This window comes from Mugil cephalus, chromosome 7 (genome assembly GCF_022458985.1).
Source record: "Mugil cephalus isolate CIBA_MC_2020 chromosome 7, CIBA_Mcephalus_1.1, whole genome shotgun sequence".
In the NCBI taxonomy this organism is placed as follows: Eukaryota; Metazoa; Chordata; class Actinopteri; order Mugiliformes; family Mugilidae; genus Mugil; species Mugil cephalus.
Window position 1 is genome coordinate 1,919,252 of NC_061776.1, and position 19,132 is coordinate 1,938,383.

A 19,132-nucleotide genomic window follows, 5' to 3' on the forward strand; every position below is an offset into this window, starting at 1 on the left:
CTCAAACTGGGACCACGAACCAGAGCAAAATTATTTGTAATGAATCCTTACAGTTATGCCATTTCATTAAAAACGTGCATAATTACATGTGAGCATTGCTGCTCCAATAAAATAAACACATTAAACCAATTACTACCTACGTTATCTTTGGGTCAATAAAAATCCCCCATGAGCCTCCTGCTGTACAGTCAAATATTTCAGTACGTCCACTTCAAATGATGCTAAGCTTAAGGTTAGTATTTAGTTTGAAAGGTTTCAAACAGATCTGGAACCACAAATGGCAGTAAACACATGTTTAATTGGGGAGTATGAGGGGGTCCTCGAACAGTTTCTCCCTTGTAAGGGTCCCTGGCTCCAAAAAGTTTGAGAACGTCTGATTTAGGAGACATGGGACTATTAATCACTGTGTTTCTGTTACCTCTAGAAATGAGGCTGCATTTTGAAAAACCTCTCAACTATATAAACCAATATAAACTTTTTTAATGCTCTCATGAGGTGTTTTTTGCTGTATTTATATTTATATAAAAATGCTTTGCAAAAGTGCAATGGAAACACTTTTTTGGGGCAATTTCCGTCAACGGCGTCACCATTGATGATGCAGGAGGTCATGTGACCAGTTCTTTTGAAATCTGTCTTCCTTAAAATGAGCCGAGAGTTACAGCTCATTCGCAAAACACCTTCAGTGGAAACAACTGGACTTTTACATCGCTTTTACTTTGAAAAAAAAACTGAAAGGAAGCTTTTATGTTCCTGCTGTACCTGGTCCTGGTCTCAGTGTCTTCGTGGGTCGAGTGGCACATGGCGCTGAACTGGGAGACGAAGAAGTCGTAGCGGCGGTGATAGGACGGCGTGTCCTCCTCAATGTTGGCGAACTTCACAAACTACAGAGAGAACAGGGAAACATTTAGTGGAACAATCACTTTTACCGTCTGTCTGAAGGTGAAAAAGATGGAAACGTGTGACGTTATTTGCATTTATGTGATGAGAAAACATCAAGAAAACCTAAAACCAATCAGCCTGGATGAACCGATACTGAAGAATAGAACAGAGGGAGAAAGAAACTTCTCTAGTAGATGGTGATAAAACCTTAACGAGTTTGGTAACATCTGGATTTCATTATGTTTCAACTGAGAAATACACATCTGGATCGACCTCCAACCAACCAGAGACGTTTGGTAGTGAACTAATTCAGTGTATGACCACGGTTACTCTGACCATCGCCCAGCTATATGACGGAGATGAATATTAATCAACGTATCTGTCAATTACATCCAACAGCCTTAAATCAGGAGTGAGAGCAGCTCTGCAGCTTTTAACTCTTTGACTTCTCACCTCACAACAATGGAGAGATGAGAAAGGGAAAAGGGGGGAAGCCTCGCCGAACGCTTCCAGTCACTCGAAGCGGAGTCATATTGTTGCTCGGCATTGATGTCGATAATGATGATAACCGTGAGAGAGCCGCCTCCTTTTTAGCCCGGCCTGTAATTTCCTCCTCCCTCCTGAACCGGCGTCGAGTGTCCTCTGGAGAGGCCTCCATCTCACCGCGCAGTCAGCTGTGGCTCGAGCAGCGTTTCTCACAACCCTATCATTGTCCACTGCCACAAATTGCCTCTGCACCGACAAAAAAGAGAAAAAAAAACCTGCCGTTCTACCTGGTAATTTCCTCCCATTTTGTACCTAACCTCTCCTGAGGGCAATGGCTTAGATGGAGGCAGGTTTTCCTGGCAGCTGGTGCAACACGACAGCGGCTCAGCCTGAATCACTGCACGGTGTCAGTGCAGGAGAACCAGGAGGTGATCGCCACCACATGAGGAGGAACAAGCCTCCATCTCAAGGACTGTCTTTGGTCTGTGGCTCCATGCTGGACAGGCGTCCGTTACGGCTGCTTTTAAAGTTTAAAATTAGCTTTACGTTTAAATCCATAGTTTCTTTGTGGCCTGGGAGGAGAAGAAGAAGAGATGCAGCAAAAAAAGCTTTATTATGAAGAAAATGAGATGTTGGTGGTTTCCTCAGGTCAGAACTTTGACTTGTTCCTAAACATTCATCTGGTTCTTCTTCTTCTTCTTCTTCTTCTTGTGCTCGTTGCTCCTCTTCACATTCAGGTCACGGACGCAGCTTTTTGTCGCCTCTAAATGTTCTTTGTAAACTGAAGTGACTCGTCTGATCCTTTCCAGCTTTAAACTCACCACCACAGGCCATGTGAGCGCATTTGTGTAGTTTCCATTTAGCTTTAATTGAGCAGAGCGGAGGAAAAGGCTGATTCTGGCCAGAGCCGAGGTTCCATCATGTAAATAGGACTGAATGAAAGAGAAAGTGATCCGGCCCTCAGGTGGTTTTTATGGAGCTGCTGATCCTGACAGACCTGTAAAGGGTCTGGTTGTTTCCTTCACTGCGTGGCTACAGTTCATCTAGAGACGTTTCAGTTTCTTCTCATGAAACCAACGTTGATTCCAGAGGTTTGTGGTAATATCTTCTGACTCTTCTCAGAGTTGGAGCTTCTGTCCTGGTCTGGATCATCTTGACTAACCTCTTTGTCTTTAAAGATTCGTTGTTTTCAGAAAATGATTTATAATGAGAGTTGATCCGGGTATTTTCTGAATGTGGGATCTTTGGTCGTCGTAGTCGTCACCACTTCAGAACCACATGGTCTCATAAATCTGTGCCTTCACATCTTACGTGTTGACTTTTTGTTCGTTCGTTCTTGCAGCCACAGGAATGTTTGAGTGAATAAATGCATGTATTTATTTATCTCATGCTTTGGCAGGTTTATTTCTGGGGCTGAGTCGGAGTCAGGTGGACGGAGTGAGATGGAGGCGACTGTTTCTCCTCCTCCTGACTCAGGTAAACATGATGAAGACTTTTAAGACTCCGTTCACATTCAGATCTGATCCACCTGGATGAACCACGAACACCGATCAGCTCCAGTTTCATTCCATTCACCGACTTTAAAGACGAGAACATTTTCTGGAATCTTCTTCTCTCTCTCTCCTTTTATTCCTCTCCTCCCGAACATACTCCCTTTTGTTCCTCTCATCCTTCTCCTTCTCCTTCATGTTATCTTTATTCCCCTGCCTGCACCTCCTCCTCCTCCTCCTCCTCCTCCTGAATACACACCCTCCATCAGTCTGATGTCTCCTTGTTGCCTCCTCTCAGCTCCTGTGAGATGAAGCTAATTATAAAGTTTCAGTGAAGATTAATGAGTGAAGAATCTGTGATGCTTCTCAAACAAACTCATTCAACTAAACATTTCAACCATCAGCGTCTCTGGATCAGGGCCAGGACCAGGACCAGAACCAGGACCAGGACCAGGACCAGGACCAGGACCAGGACCAGGACCAGGACCAGAGAACTAGGGGTCAGGTAACCAGGACAAGGACCAGGACTAGGACTAGGACTAGGACTAGGACCAGCACCGACTCCTCTACTCGTCTCCTCTGTCAGACTCTAAATATCAACATAAATAATGCAGCACCATCTAAAACCTTCATGAACCACCAACAATGACAATAATAAACTCTGAGTTCACCTACAGATGATTGGGTGGGGGGGTTGTGGGGGGGTCCTGACATTTAGAGGAGGAGAATAATTAGAGTCTCTCACTGTTTCCTCTGGTTCACGTTAAACCACCAACACCTGACTGATGACTTCAGTTCAACCCATTTACAAGAAGAGGAACACGTCTAGTCAACAACACAAGCAGCTGATACAATATTCTACTGACCACATGGTGGCGCTGCTGCTGACAGACACACAGACTGAGACCAGATCTCAGTTCACGGAGACACATTTAAATGAATGAAGACCAGGACCCCTGTGGTTCTGGTCCAGCTGGTCTCCGGGGTCTAGTCTTACCGAGTTGGTTCCCAGGACCTGCAGGTCCGGTTCCCTGGACTCCAGCAGCTTAGCGACCATGTGCAGGAAACTCTCCACGAAGGGTTTGATGCTCTGAGAGTGACAGGCCATGAGCAGCTGGTCCAGAGCCTCCATGGCAATCACCACGTACCTGCACACAGACACATGTTACAACAACAACAACAACAACGAGCAGCAGTACAACTACACAACGCTTCACTCAGACCTCCAGAACTTTAAAACGAACCCTCAGACATGAACCAGTCCGTCATCTCAGCTCCACATTTAAACGTTAATGATACAGTTGTGATCATAGGTTAGATTCACTGGTTCTCGGCCAGTTTTCAGAGAATATGAATAATAAACCACCAACGTTTTCCACTTCTTCATTAGAGGATCTTGTTATAGCCCTTTCCTGTTTCCATACAGTTCAGTTATTTCACACCCAGGAGGAGATGTTCACCTTCAGCACATTCACATTTGTTTAGGGCAACTTCTTCCTTTTCTTGTTTTTTTCACATCATGTAGGTTCTTTATTTTATGTGCATGGATATTTTATCCGGGATGGACTGTCTAGTTATTTATTATGTTCCATCTTTAGTATTGGTTTCCATTTTATTATGTTTGTATTGGGTCTATTTTACTGTACAGCACTTTGAAACCTCTGTATTTATTTAAAAATGTGTCACCAAACCCCCAACCCATGAGTGAAAAACGTTTTTCTCTGATCATCATATCCTCTTATAAATTGACAAAAAAGTCAGCCGTTAGTAACGTTATGAACAGAACTGTATGAATGTACATCATCATGAACCCTCGTCCGTCCGTTTGCTCGATGTGGAAGAAGAAAGTCGCTCTGCTCTGCTTCAGTCCGCGTTCAGTAACGATACAGGAAGAGCCCAGAGCTTCTGGGAATAAAAACCACAGCCAATTAAAAGCAACTTCTGACATTATAATCACCGTATCGACTCGTCTTTTAGAAACACATGAGGGACGTTTCTGTCTCCTTTTAATTACTCTCCAGGAGCAGACATCACTTCAGTGAGTTTAATGGTTTCTTTGAGATCTTCCTTCATCGTTGTTTTAGTTTTAAATGTCACTTAACGTCATGTGAAGCATCATTACACATCTTATGAGGTTCTTTTCTGACAGGCTGGGATTATATTTTATATCTGACCTTAGGACGGTTCATTTGAGTGAATCTGTGACTTGTAACGTAATTCTGGGTTAAGATACCGTCGCTTCTTTCCACCATGGATCATCTGGATCACGTTGATACGGAAGATAAATGAGAGATGCTCTGAAGCACTACTGGTGATATCTAGTGGTGATATCTAGTGGTGATATCTAGTGGTGATACCTACTGGTGATATCCTACTGGTGATACATACTGGTGATACCTACTGGTGATACCTACTGGTGATACCTACTGGTGATACCTACCGGTGATACCGACCGGTGATACCGACCGGTGATACCGACCGGTGATATCTACTGGTGATATCGACTGGTGATACTTACTGGTGATACTGACTGGTGATATCGACTGGTGATATCGACTGGTGATATCCTACTGGTGATATCCACTGGTGATATCTACTGGTGATATCTACTGGTGATACCTACTGGTGATATCCTACTGGTGATACATACTGGTGATACCTACTGGTGATACCTACCGGTGATATCTACCGGTGATACCTACCGGTGATACCTACCGGTGGTACCTACCGTGATTACCATGATACGACGTGTACGCGTGATATCTACTGGTGAATCGACTGGTGATACTTACTGGTGATATGCACTGGTGATATCGACTGTGAAATCTACTGGTGATACCACTGGTGATATCTACTGTGATAATCCACTGGAACATGTGATATCCACTGTGATATCTACTGATATCCACTGGTGATATCCACTGGTGATATTACTGTGATATCATGGTATACCATGTGATATTACGTATATCACTGTGATATACTGTGAAATCCATGTATACCACTGGTGATACAAGTAGGAAATGTACTTTCTAAGTGTACTTAGAAAGTACATTTAATTATACTGGAAGCCACAAAAATAAATTCCAGTGAGAGAATAAACCACAACCAGTCAGAGCTGAACAGTCGCTCTAGCTCCACTGTAGACGCTGCAGATCAAACTATGTAGGTGGAATATCAGCTGATGCTGAAGCAGGAGGTAAAAAGGCCTCTCACCCGTAACGGTGTCGCACCACGTCTCTGCTCAGCCTCTCGGCGAGATAAGCTCCGATCCTGTCCAGCTTCTCTGGAGCAGATACAGCGTAGAAGGTCAACTTCTCCATGTCCGACTTACTGAGGCCATCCTGAGGGAAACACAGGCAAGTTCAACCAAAAGAAACAAGAGAACTGCAGGAATGAGAAAACATTAACATCAGCCAATGGGCTTAGAAGTTCCCCTGGGTTCCCCTGGGTTCCTCTGGGTTCCTCTGGGTTCTCTATGGAGTGATCTTTGTTGGTGGACCACTCCTTCAATCTGTCTGACTCTCTGTGATTATTTGTGGCTTCCAAACTCTTTAGAGATGGTTTTGGAACCTTTTCCAGCCTGATGAGCAACAACAACTCTTTATATCTGAGCTCCTCACAAAGCTCCTTTGATCCATCGTCATCACACACTTCAACACAAACATGAGTTGTGAAGATCAGACTGAGACAAATCCCTGATTTATTTCATTTATTTGAGCTGGAAATTAACTTGGAATCTCACGTACTTTTTAAAAAAGTCACATATATGAACAAACTAAGCATAATATTGTTGTTTTCTTTGTTTTATTGGGTTCTTTTTCTACTTTCTGGACTAGTTTTGAATCATTTTAATGCAGAATTGTAGAAAACAATAGTTCCAAATCAAGACGTCTCTCCACTATAACGGGGAAAATAAAAGTTTATTTAAGATCAGCGGCCGTTTCGTAAACTTAGAAAGTCAATGCAGTGATAACAGACACCAGATATAAATAAATAAATTCCTGCCGGGCGTCATCCATAAAGAGGATGAGTGTTTCCAGCTCCTCCAGCTTCCAGCGAGTGATAATTAATTTGACAAGGTCTTAACCATTGAAGCGTTCTGATTTCCCACTGCACCTGTTTGCTTCAACTAAAGGTCCTTGATAAGATGCAGCGGGAGGACGAGGAAAGAAACATTGTATGAAAACCGGTCCCTGGTGAACGGGACGAACCACAAACAGGTTAAGTGTTTTAATTAACCAAGGTCAAGGAATCAGGCGGGTGATAATAACTGGTGCTGGTCTGGTTATGAGGCGGCGCCCTCTGCTGGTCTCCACACACCGAATACTGACTGAGACACACTCGTTCGTGTCAAAACATCTGAATAAAGCTCACACAAATTGGACAATAAATAAAAAAGGATTGATCTTGCGCTACTGTAATTAAACGCTTATGCTAACGGTGGCTAAAAACATCAGGGTTCAGCCTCTGGGAACTAAATTTTGAACCAAAAGTTACACTTGAAAACCTCTGGTTACCATATTTGTCCGTATTGAAGTTTAAAGTTTTTATTCCAGTAGATGATGACATAACCTCTGAGTAAACATTCATTAAATTAGATCTGAGAAATTATGACAATGATCTTACGCCGGCGTGTTTCGGCTCTGGACTTTCACCACGGCCATGAAAGTTAAAACAGCTGAGCCTATGTTGCCATGTAAACATAAAGAAACTTATCGAACTGAATGATGTGTGATGTTTCAGGTTCTCACTTTAGGATCCTCAGGGAAGATGTTGTCCACCAGGCGTTTGTACCTCGGCCTCAGCGGCCCACAGCAGCCACAAACCCCTGCAAGACAAAACAAACACCCTTTCTGTAAGTAGCAGCACTCAACAAGGAAAAGATTTACATTAGACGCTGGAGTAAAAACGCCTGGAAGTGGAATTTGCAACTCTTTCAAGGCTCCAACGTTGAGTCACCACCCACATGTATGTATGTATCCATCAACCAGTCAAACACAAACATGATGTGGATGAACCAGAAGACTATTGGTACAACGTTTAGTGGACAGATGAGACCAAAGTAGAACAGTCTGGTTAAATGTTTCAGCATCAGAACCTCATCCCTCCATGAAACATGGGGGCGCTAAAGTCCTGGTTTGGGCCTGTTCTGCTGCATCTGGACCAGGAAGGAAAGTCATCAGCTGTTTCCAATTACCTCTAGAAATCTTAAATATCACAACAAAAATGGAAACATTTCTAAAAACCTCTCAAACATCTAAAGCTAAAACACTTGTACGCTCTCATGAGGTGACTTTTCAGACATTTATATAAAAGTTGATCGCAAAAGTGCATTTACCCACATGGAAGGACCCGAAGCATCAGTTCATGAGAGGAAACCACCAACATCTCAGAGTTGAAGTGGTTCTATTCTGAGAAATGGGATCAAATTCCTCCAAGCTGCTGTAGATACTGATCAACATTTAGCTACAAGGAGCTCACAGCAGATTTACTGGGTTCTCTTTATCTATTTTCAGGACCTGTGTGAACATCCGCTGATGCTTTGAGTCATTTTTATGCAGAAATGTAAAACGCGTCAAAAATTCCTGCCACTTTTGAAGAAATTCTCTCAGCGTGTTCCTCGGCTGCTGCGTTGACTAGAATGGGACACATGAGAGCTCTGAATATCCTCCATACAGCTCCCCAACCGCAGTAAAGTGGCTAAAAATCACTTCCATCTGATAAATCAATGAGGACCTGGCAGGACAAACATATTCATGTTGTCCTCCTGAGACTCGTGTGGATCTGTGTGAGCGGCTGAGACAATCCAGACTCACTCTGTATTCAACAACCGCCTGTGATAGGTCGTCTGTTATTGACCGGCATGAATTAGTATGACCAGCAGCAGCCTCCGGGTCAATAAGAAGTGATAAGTCATCAGAGTCGGACCGTGTGGGGTGAACAAGTTGAAGGAAAGATGGCGGTCGGACTGTGGTGTGTTCACTGACATTTAGAGAAATTAGCGCGTTTTCATGGAAATCAATAGGAGAGTGTGTTTTGAAATGGTTTTCAAAGTCGATGCAGTTGATTTATTCCGTTTAAATAGTTGGTTTGAGTGTTTGCCTTTGTCCTCAAGACACAATCTGGCCATCCATCCACCCATCTATATCTTTATATCTATGATCCATCCATCCATCCTCTATATATCTACCCATCTATCCATCTACATATCTATCATCCAGATATCTATAGCCACCTATTCATCCATATTCATATCTATTTACAGATCAACGTTCCATCTCTTCCTGCTCAGAGACCATGAGCGCGTTGTAGTTTGTGTTGATGTTGTTGCTGGTGAAATGAAAGGTCACGTTCAGCTCCTCTGACAGACGATCGATGTCTGAAGCCATTTAGCAACGGAGACCGGACTCCATCCAACACAACGCAAACATGTCCAAAGAAACAAAAACCCAACTTCTGCTAATGGATGAGTAAAATACAGCCTCATTCATTAAGCCTTTGATTATTTGGTTAAATAAACAAGAAATTTCGCCTATTATAGATACAGAACTGCACAACTTTTCGTAAATGAGAATTATATTCACTGTCATAACAGCCACTTAAAAACACAACTATCATCTGCAAAGAAAATAATCACTTAAAGGGTTTTGAATTAGTAATTCATCAAAAAATAGAACAAGTAGTTTTTACTAATCCTGAGACTTTACTTTATTTCTTAGTCTGGGGAAGCTTTTAATAATTAACCCAGAGAGAAACTGGACAACAGCAAAGATACATGAAAGATGAGAAACTAGAGTGAAAATATTGTGGAAATACCACAAACCTCTGGAACCGATGAGGATGTTAAAAACAAAATTAGCTCTATTAAGTTTTATGTTTTATTTCTTTACATTTTTAAGGATTAAAAAACACATTTAATATTTATAATTCTAATTTGCAATGATTCATGCAATAGAAAGTTTAGTACGTGAGTATTATTTTTATAGTTTTTTAACAAATATTTACATTATTAAAGCACTTTTAAGGAATAAAAACACACATTATTATTATGTCATCAGCCTCAACAGCATTTATGTGCATCACTAACCACACCGCCATTTTTTTCCTACCTGCCCTCATCAAAATTAATTTAAAGGAGACCGGGGACTTCATTTCCCAGGAGCCCCTGCTCCGACAGCATCCGTCACACTACATAAAGACCCCTCAGGTGACACAAGGTCACCTTAACACCTCTGGAGTTTATTCCTCAGCCTGACGGAGGCCCCCGTGAGACTGGCGGCATTTAATCAGCTTCATTACGGCTCCTGACAACAGCCTGTTGCCATGGCAACCCTTTACGGCCTTCGTTAAGGACCCTGTATTTACCCACCACCTTAGGGCAGCAGCACCGGTGTGGCTGTCGGCTTTAAACATTCACTCGCCACGAAATGAAACATGATCACTGGGACTTAGATGACTACTGTATCCCTTACCACATTAAGCCACGCCCCCAAAACGTTCTGATTGGCCCGTGGAGGAACTTTCCGGACTGCAGCATTATTAAAAGGCTTTTACCCACTAACACATTTCCAGTGACTCTTTCTCTAGGCTGAGGTTTGCTTTGAACACACAGATAAAGGCCCTTCAGTTTTAATTTTTAAATCTTTACTACTGCTGTACAGTTTTAACGTGGAGGTCTATGGAGATGATCTCACTGTTGGAGCCTCTGGTGGACATTAGTGGAACTGCAGTTTCTGGAGGTTGTTGCATACGTCACTACACAGATATGAACAGGAGGTTGTTTGGTGGACATGTTACTTCAAAATAAGTCCACCGTAACTGCTCAGATTATAATCAACAAATGAACTTGATCCAGTTCAATACGTCCACCGCTGACGACGAGAAAGACTTATCGACCGCTGGAAAACACCGGCTAACGTTTCACGTAACGATCCTGCGTCTAGATTTCACAGTTGAAAATGTGACTGATAGGACAAGGGGACGTCCACAGGAGGAAACTGAAACGTGAGACAGGAAGACAGCGAGTTCAGTCACAATAATCTAATCTGCGCCATCTACAGGAAGAGAAGAGTAACTAGCTCCAGTAGAACTGAACCAATAGAACCGCTGTGCAAGAACCTGAAGCCTCAGTCCATGGGAAGAAACCCAGAGCAGCTACCACCTTTAACACCTCATGGATACATAGGTAATATTGGCTCATATTCTTGAATATTTGTCTTCTCTTTGTCTTCTTTCAGGACTTGTGTAAATATGAGCACAAATGAGGAAATTCTCCAGGATGCACAAACTTAACTGTAAACAATGAGGTTTTAAAAATGTCCTCCCTATGCAAACTTTACAGATTTGGATCTAAGATGATCAGACAAGGTGTTACTGCAGAGGATGAGCTGAATCTACAAATTCCACTAGTGACCATTAAACTTCCAGATACTACAAGTTGTTTCTGTAGTGCAGCTGAGGAAGTCTCTATGGAAATCAATTGAGAGCACACAGACCAGGACTTGTCTAAACAAAGCTGCTATTGATCAGCAGATGACGTCTCGCACTAATATCCTCCACTAACGGATCCTCCTCTCCCGTCCACACATCACAGGAGACGCTTCCTGAAGCCGACTCATAAAACATTTAAATCAATCATGCTACGTGGCTAACATCACTGAAAGAACTTCAAAGCCCGAGGTCATTTACGATAGTTTGAGCTTGGAAAGAAAGACGTGAGAGAGTGAACAGTTTAAGAGCCGGGACGTTTTGTTAAGTTTTTAACTTGTTTTTTTTTTCTACTTAAAAGCCTTGACACACATTTGTTAAAAGACTCGGCTTCCTGTCGTTAACTGTTGTGGATTCTGGCGAGAGTGTATCAGGAAGTTGTTTTATTGGTGTTGACTCTAATTACTTTGGGAATTAATCCAAACTAACTTCTTTCTTCTCTCGTTGTGGGTGTTTTATGCGCAGCTCCTCCTGGTCCTGTGCGGTGCGTTCAGGGACAGCAGATGGATCAGCCCCAGGACAGATCTGCAGAGACGGAGGTGCTATGACGGCTTTCTATTTCCATCCTCGTTATTCTGCCTCTGATCCACTCGGGGTGATAATTGTTTGAGTGCTTGTGTGTAAACTACATGTAATGAGCTGCTCATCAACATATCAATCACTGTAGAAACTTTAAAAATACCACAGAAGAAGAAAGAGACAAAGAAGTGGACCAGGAGGGAAGACAAACCATAAAGAAGAAGAAAAAGGACGCCAATGACAGTGAAGATGATCGAAATGAAGACAACAAGAAAGATGATGACAAAGAGCAGATGGACAAACAGGAAGACAAAGACTAAAAGAGCTGTGATTAGGGCATCGTCCAACTGGTTCAGTTCATCGATATCATTAGCCTTCATGCTAAAAGTTGTTTTCTAACCGCCATGAAACAAAAGAAGAAGAAGAATATTTACGCTGAAGCACGTTCACATCACCTGACGGTCAGCAGCCTATGCAGCACTGTAAATTCAAGCAAAGACACCAACACCACCAACGTGATGAAACATTTGTGGACGACGCTCGGCATTAAATACCAACAGAGCCACGTGTTCTATGGTCAACGAGAGCGGCTAAGTCTCAGCAGAGCAGAGCTAGAGAAGATCCAGTGAACAATTACTGTCTGGTTTCTTAAGTTTTCATCTCATGTTTAGAAACTTTATTAAGAATACTTTTTCTAAACCAAAGATTCACAGGAGGAAGTGATAAAGAATCGGATCGATAAGCAGAATCGATAATGGCATCGTTTTCAATGAAATCTTATCAATGCTCATCCCTGGCTGTGATTGGTCCTCTAGGTAGTAGCATGTTAGTATTTCTAGCTGCTTCTCCATCTCCGTGATTTTAGAATCTATTGTTTTGGTTTAATAAACATGGAACACATGGAGGAAAGGTTAACGGAGGAGGATACAAACATTTGTACGACTCATCTTCTACGATATTTCGATGTAGGCTACGTACGTAAGTGACGTCATTTATGTCCCTAGTGCTTTAAAAAACCTTAAGAAGATGAAGACGGCAAAGAACAACAACAATGACAAAGTAGATGAAGAACTGAAGCAGCTTCTTTGTCCAGTTGTCCTTGTTTCCAGTATTTTTGCTGTTTTATTTGGTCAGTGTTAATTTGCTCCATTACATAGAAAACCTCAGTAACAGTTGAATTAAAATGGTTTTAACTCCAGTTTGGGCGTGATTTGTCAAATCAAAGCTGTGAATCTGCTCTTCATTATACAACGGTGCTAAAATACCACAGTGTCCGAAAATAAATGGACCTTTCAGTACGTGTTCATTAGAAGAGGATTGATGAAAAGAAAAACAACACAAAGATGATTTGTTGACTAAAAACTAAAGGGCTGCCATTTGTTAAATTGGAGCAACAATGTAAATGATGTTTTAATGGTAACTTTGGAGGGTGTTATTAATTAATATCTTCCGAAGCTTCATGAAGTAGGTGGATTTGTCCCAGGGATCCCTGATGAACGTCTCTACCAGGTCCTGGTGAGTGTTGGTACAATTAGTCGATTTATTTTTGATGTGATTTATCAACACATATCAAACCAAAGTCTCAGTAAAGGAAAGATTTGCTTGTTTTGTTTTGAAAGTTGTGACTCTTTCTCTGATAAACCTCTGACCACATTAAGGTTTAATAAAAGTAACACTGGTCAGCTCGTTGGTTCGTACGAAGGCACCAGTGGCAGCAAAATGAACGACAAGCAGATCCAGGAGACATTAAAACCCACTCTGGGTAAAAGCACCGCGGCTCCAATACGGCAATCGAGGCGATGCATCAATTTAAAGCGTGCGGCTATAGATTTGCAGAGAAGGCTGCATAATCACAGCAGCTGAGAGGAACTCTGATCGGGAGATTGTGGTGGTCGCACGGGCTGATGAATTACACCCCAACACGACAAACTCAGCTGGCCGAGAGGAGGCCATTACACAGGATCAGATCCATCATCCCACCGTCACGTAACACCACGGCAGGAGAAGTTAATAAAGATGTAAGCGCTGACGTCAGCGGCTGGGTTCAAGAGAGACGTTCCAGTGAAAACACTCGTCTTCTGCTGCGTATTCCACTGGAATATGAGGCCAGTGATTCAATCTACTGTATGTTTTGTCTTGCCGGCGTCGTTAACAAGTGTTTTCATCACAGTTGCATGTGGGGTAGAGATTTTTTCATCATGCAGCCGACTGCCGTGCACCTGAGCAGAGTACTAACATAATCTTTATTTTTTATCGATTGCCACAGAGGAGACCTGGACGGCCACCGAACAAACCCTGAATAAACACAGCGACAGTGGAAAAGTACTGAGAAACCAACACACCCTGAAAACCAAAGCTGGAGAGTGAACACAACCGTGTTTTCTCAACAGGCTGGTTTCAATCGGAGACAACCTTCATCTTCATTCATCCCTCTGACACATGGACAAATAAAACATCCAAAACTGTGGACCGATGTCTTTTAAATATGGAAGAAAAAGTAGCAGCTACTAGTGATGATGCTGTGTCGGCAACGCAACATTAAAAGCTACAAATATTTTCACAAACAACATGATGATCTAGACTGAATGAACTCTAGCTTTTCATAGCCTCCCAGCTAATAGCAGCTCTTTCTATCATCATAGAATCACAGCTAATAGTAGCTCTTCCAAACTTCCTAGACTCCCAGTAGCTCTTCCTAGCCTCATAGCTAATAATCACTCTCAGGAATCCCGGAGAGGAAGAAGCGATCTCAGACTTGGCTTCATTTCACTAAACCAGATGAAAACACTGTACGTTTGTGGTTTGATGCGAGCATCGTTTCCTGTTATGCACCTAAATAACCTAAATAATGTTACGGTAGTGGTGAGATGAGAGAGAAACAGATATTTTTTAGTAAACTTCACATCAATACTGCTAAACCTAGTAGGACTACTTTAATTACCCACGTCCACATGGGACAATCTTTAACGAATCATACAGAAATTATAATAATGTTGATATATTCAAAATCTAAGCAATTCTCCTCCTTAGTCCGAGCAAATAAACACAATACTGGTAGTAAAGTCCATTTTTTGAAAAGGAAGCAAAAGTTGTCATTAAATATTATTAAAAGTAAAGACATTTTCCATCATAATGTTTAACACTCAACACAAATTATTTGATGCAACACAATCAGACATGACAGCAGCACTTCACCTGCATAAAACCCATGCGTATACGACATGAATCTGTAAATATCCCTTCACTAAACGAGTGAATAGCATTGACAACCGACTTCATTTCAAACCAAAACCCTTGAGGTTTGGACATGTTTCATTTTACTTTGACAACTGCTGACCCCAAACATTTGTCCGATAACTCCAAGAACTGTGGAGTTATTATAAAGCGAAGCCTCTTAAACTCGATTTGTCAGCCGCCTCAAGACAATCTAAGTATCTAAGGACGGTTAATTGGTTCATAAATTTGACATTAAAATGTTTTATTCAACAGAATCATTGCCATTTCCCCGTCTCTTCATTTAATAATGTGCCTCTCGCTTTGACTGCTACAAACCTGCTGCAGAACAAACGTCTTAAAATGTTTTCCGACCTACCGGAGCAGATCCGGCCTCGTCTATTTGAGGCTCGGCTGTAGTTGAAGGCTCCGTCGGCCTCGGTTCGAGGCACCTGCCTGTACCTCCTCAGGATCCCCCTTCTCACGTTGACGCAAAAAGACGGCATGGTCCGGCCGTGGCGGATATTTTAGCTCCGAGCTGTGGTCTGCACCGCCTTCCAGGTCAAAAAGGTACAACTGGTTCTTTCTCAAAGTAAATCCACCTCGACCTAATTCACAAACAGCCACAGCAACAACAAAAGCTCTGTGTTTTTACGGACGCTTCGCCACTGTGACAGGTAAACCAGTTGAGACAATGGGCCTGGAGCTGCACGTCTATCATCACCTGGGATTACCCCACTTTTCTGACAGAGAAGATGAGACGCCGCCGGGTCTAGAGCTGGCCTGTCCACGGCGGCGTCTCGGGTTACGAGCCTCTGTGTTCACAGGAAAACGTGATCCAGCTCAGAGATGGAGGCAAAACCTTCCGAGCTCCTCTGACTTCACGCCAACGGTAAGAAGCACCAGTCAAAATGATATTAAACCGAGAGAAGGTTCGCTGTAAATGTTCACTTTATGTAAACAGGATAAAGGGATGAAAGCGGAGATATCCAAATAAAGTGGGTCAACCTTGTAAGGATGAATCTAAAACTGTGCATGATGCCTTTTCAGAACTTGTCCAAGTGTTGCAGAAAAGAAATGAAACTGTTGATGAAAGAAGTCTTAATCTGCAGCAGCAGCAAAGCGAGCGAGACTGGATCCCACAACAACAGCAGTCAAAGGCATTTCAACAGAAATGTGCAAACATCCTGAAGGATTAAAGCCCCAAAAAAGTAAAGAAAACGAGGGAAGGAGAAAACAGAACCACACCGAGCTGCCTGGTTTCCATTTAAATGACTTGAAGTTGTGATGAAGTTCAGTGATTTCAGGGAAAGTAACTGTTGATTTGCATTCATTAATTTCAGCTCACTACACTCACAGTGTGGAGGAGAAATCAACTCAGCTGAAAAGTCGGCTTTTTTAAAACGACTGCATCAGGCTTCAAACAAGTCGGATCTTTTGTAGTTGTTTATTTTAGGTCTGACATGAACCAAAACCACGTCCCTGTAGCGTCAAAATGTCTTCTTCTGTTTTCACGGTGGTTGGTGGAGTCAGAGCTGTTAAAATCCCAGAAGAAGAAGAAGAAGAAGTTGTCTCCAGTGTGGGAGCTCTTGATGAGTAACCAGTGTGATGTGGATGTGATGAGATGGTAGCAGATCATCTAAACACAATCCATGGAGTCACTCAGGTCAAAGGCTGCAGACAAACAGGACTTTAGGACATTTAGGGTCAGAAACTGTAGAACTGACTCGGATATGGTGAGAACGTCTGACAGGAGCCAACTGTGTTTAAAAGTCACACCTCATCACATTTATATAGTCAAACTGTTCAGAATCCAAACTCAGCCTCCAGCTTTGACCCTCCAGCTCTGCCTGAGGTCAAACAGTCCATGTCCAACTTTCTGTCCTGTGTTAAGAGCAGGAGGTGATAAGATGATTGGCTCTGCAGACACTCGAGCTACAACATGAGAACTTCTGTAAACCTCTTCCATCTCGCCTCCGGTCCCAAGGATCCGCAGTAAATCTCACCTCCAGCGGCGCCGCGTCCTTTAATCTGCACCTAAAGCGTCTGTAGGGCGCGTAATCTACAAGATTAAAGAACAGCCCCCCCCCGCTGATTAATTCCCCGGCCTCTTTGACAAGCAGATGAAAGCCATAACGCCGTGTCCATCACTCGCCTGACAACTTCATTCTCGCCGCGCCCTTGTTCCGCTCCGGTTCGTTGGCGTTGTTAACGTTGTTAACACGCCCTTGTGTGGCCGTCGTCCTTGGAGATGGCCGAGCATGAATAAACGAAGCTCGGTTTGGACGAGATGGGAGCGAGGCCTGACCCAGAGCGACGGTCAGAAAACTGGGGCCATGTTGAGGAAACAGAATCGTCTCGATTTAAAGACGTAACGGTGACAAAGATCTGAGCAGAGTCTTTCAGTAGCTCCATGAAGCTGCTCTAATGAACGAGCTAAACATAAGGTAACATAATCAGTTCCCAACAGAGAGACTCCTGAACTACTCCTGTTCTCATTCCTGCTCCAGATTCGAGGCTGGAGAGCATTTTAACCAAACCAGTAGAAAAATAGTAAAATAAAATGTGAATTACTGTCAGTAACGAAGAGGGAAGTAACGATACACTCACGATTTTCTCATGACAGAATGTAGACAAATTAGGAAAAACTTTCCTTTAATTACTTGTAACTTCAAAACACAAACTACCCAATGAAAACATCTCTTTAACAAATGAAAGAGAAGCCCCTTTTTCTTTCTCTGGGTTAAGCAAAAACTGTGCAATACAACTCACATGTCCTCTTCTTAAAAGTGCAACTAAAGTTAGATTTTTATCTTAAAAACTAAATAAAACATGGATCTTTAAATAACTAACTAAATAAATAAAGCTTGCATGTGCATATCTGTCCCATCTGAACTCTACTAGAACACGCCCTCAGCTGTTTAAAAAGACAGATTCATTTTTGATTCCAACTGATTTAAATCATTTGTGTCGACTTTTAACTGTGTCACGATGCATCGCTACGTCGCTGGTAATGATTTGATTGGTCCAACACATCTTCACTTGATCGCAATCATTTGCCAATGGAGAGAGCGTTTAACAGAATTAACAGAAAAATAAATACATGATTGTGAAACAGAGCTTGAAAACTGGTCAGACACCTGCATGAGCTCCTGTTTGGTCTGTGTGTGAGTCACATGCATCATTTAGTTGGACACTTTAACCACATTAATGTTCCTAATCTTTGCTTTTAAACTTCTCCTTAATCGTCTCAGTCTGTTTTCAAGTCATAAATAATGAAGTGAATTATTCATGAGTGTTTTACAGCGACACAGATTCGTTACCGTCCAACATTTGACTAAAAAACATCTTGTTAACAGCGTAGTGAGACGGATCCAGAGAGTTTTCATGTTTCCTTACACGTTATCTTTGCTGGAGTATAATCGGTTTCTAACGGAGAGACTCCAGAAGTTTAAAGTGAGCAGGAAAACAATGAGCCTGTAACTTTGCAGCTCCGCACACATTCGGCCGTTTGGACATAAATGGAGAAAGAACATGTTGACCTGTGAGAGACCTCATGTCTGATTCTCCAGAGTCAGACCGATGTTGTCAGGACTCAGTAAACACAGCGATGCCTGGTTTCCACGTCTTCCTGTGGTGTAGCCGCCTCCTGGTCCTGATCCACAGCTGTGAGTCCGTTTGTTATTTAAAATGTCGTCACACGCGTGGCGTTCGTGGCGTTCTTTGCGGCGTGTTTCGCCTGCTTTGAAAGCCGTGGCTCTGAATGGCTGGTGGACTCATTGACTTGCATAACCACGTCCTGCTTTTGAACCTTGAAGGGCACATGCACAAAAACAGATGATGACCCATAAATTTACAGCCTCCCTGTCGCTGCGCCGCGGCCCCGGCCAGACGGACGGCTAAATTTATGCTGCTTAAAAATCTGTTTTTGTTCCCTCTCTTTCTGTGGCCGGCAGGTCTGGACCAGCGGTCTGTCGCTGGGATTATCCGACCACCGGACACAAGACGTCTCAAGGTCTTTTTCACACCTGTTATTTATCATCATAGCATGCGTG

The 19,132-nt window shown here is 42.7% G+C and overlaps 1 protein-coding gene across 2 annotated transcripts in view; it reads right to left on the reverse strand.

The window, feature by feature from the left end:
* efr3a (EFR3 homolog A (S. cerevisiae)) overlaps positions 1 to 19,132 on the reverse strand; it is an 81,583-nt gene that overhangs the window by 43,394 nt on the left and 19,057 nt on the right. For both annotated transcript variants that reach the window (XM_047589832.1, XM_047589831.1), the window contains 4 exons: positions 7,610 to 7,686; positions 6,072 to 6,199; positions 3,853 to 4,003; positions 760 to 881 (listed from right to left, as the gene is read on the reverse strand). In XM_047589832.1, the coding sequence (XP_047445788.1) occupies positions 760 to 881; positions 3,853 to 4,003; positions 6,072 to 6,199; positions 7,610 to 7,686 (478 nt within the window). The remainder of the gene's footprint in view (positions 1 to 759; positions 882 to 3,852; positions 4,004 to 6,071; positions 6,200 to 7,609; positions 7,687 to 19,132) is intronic.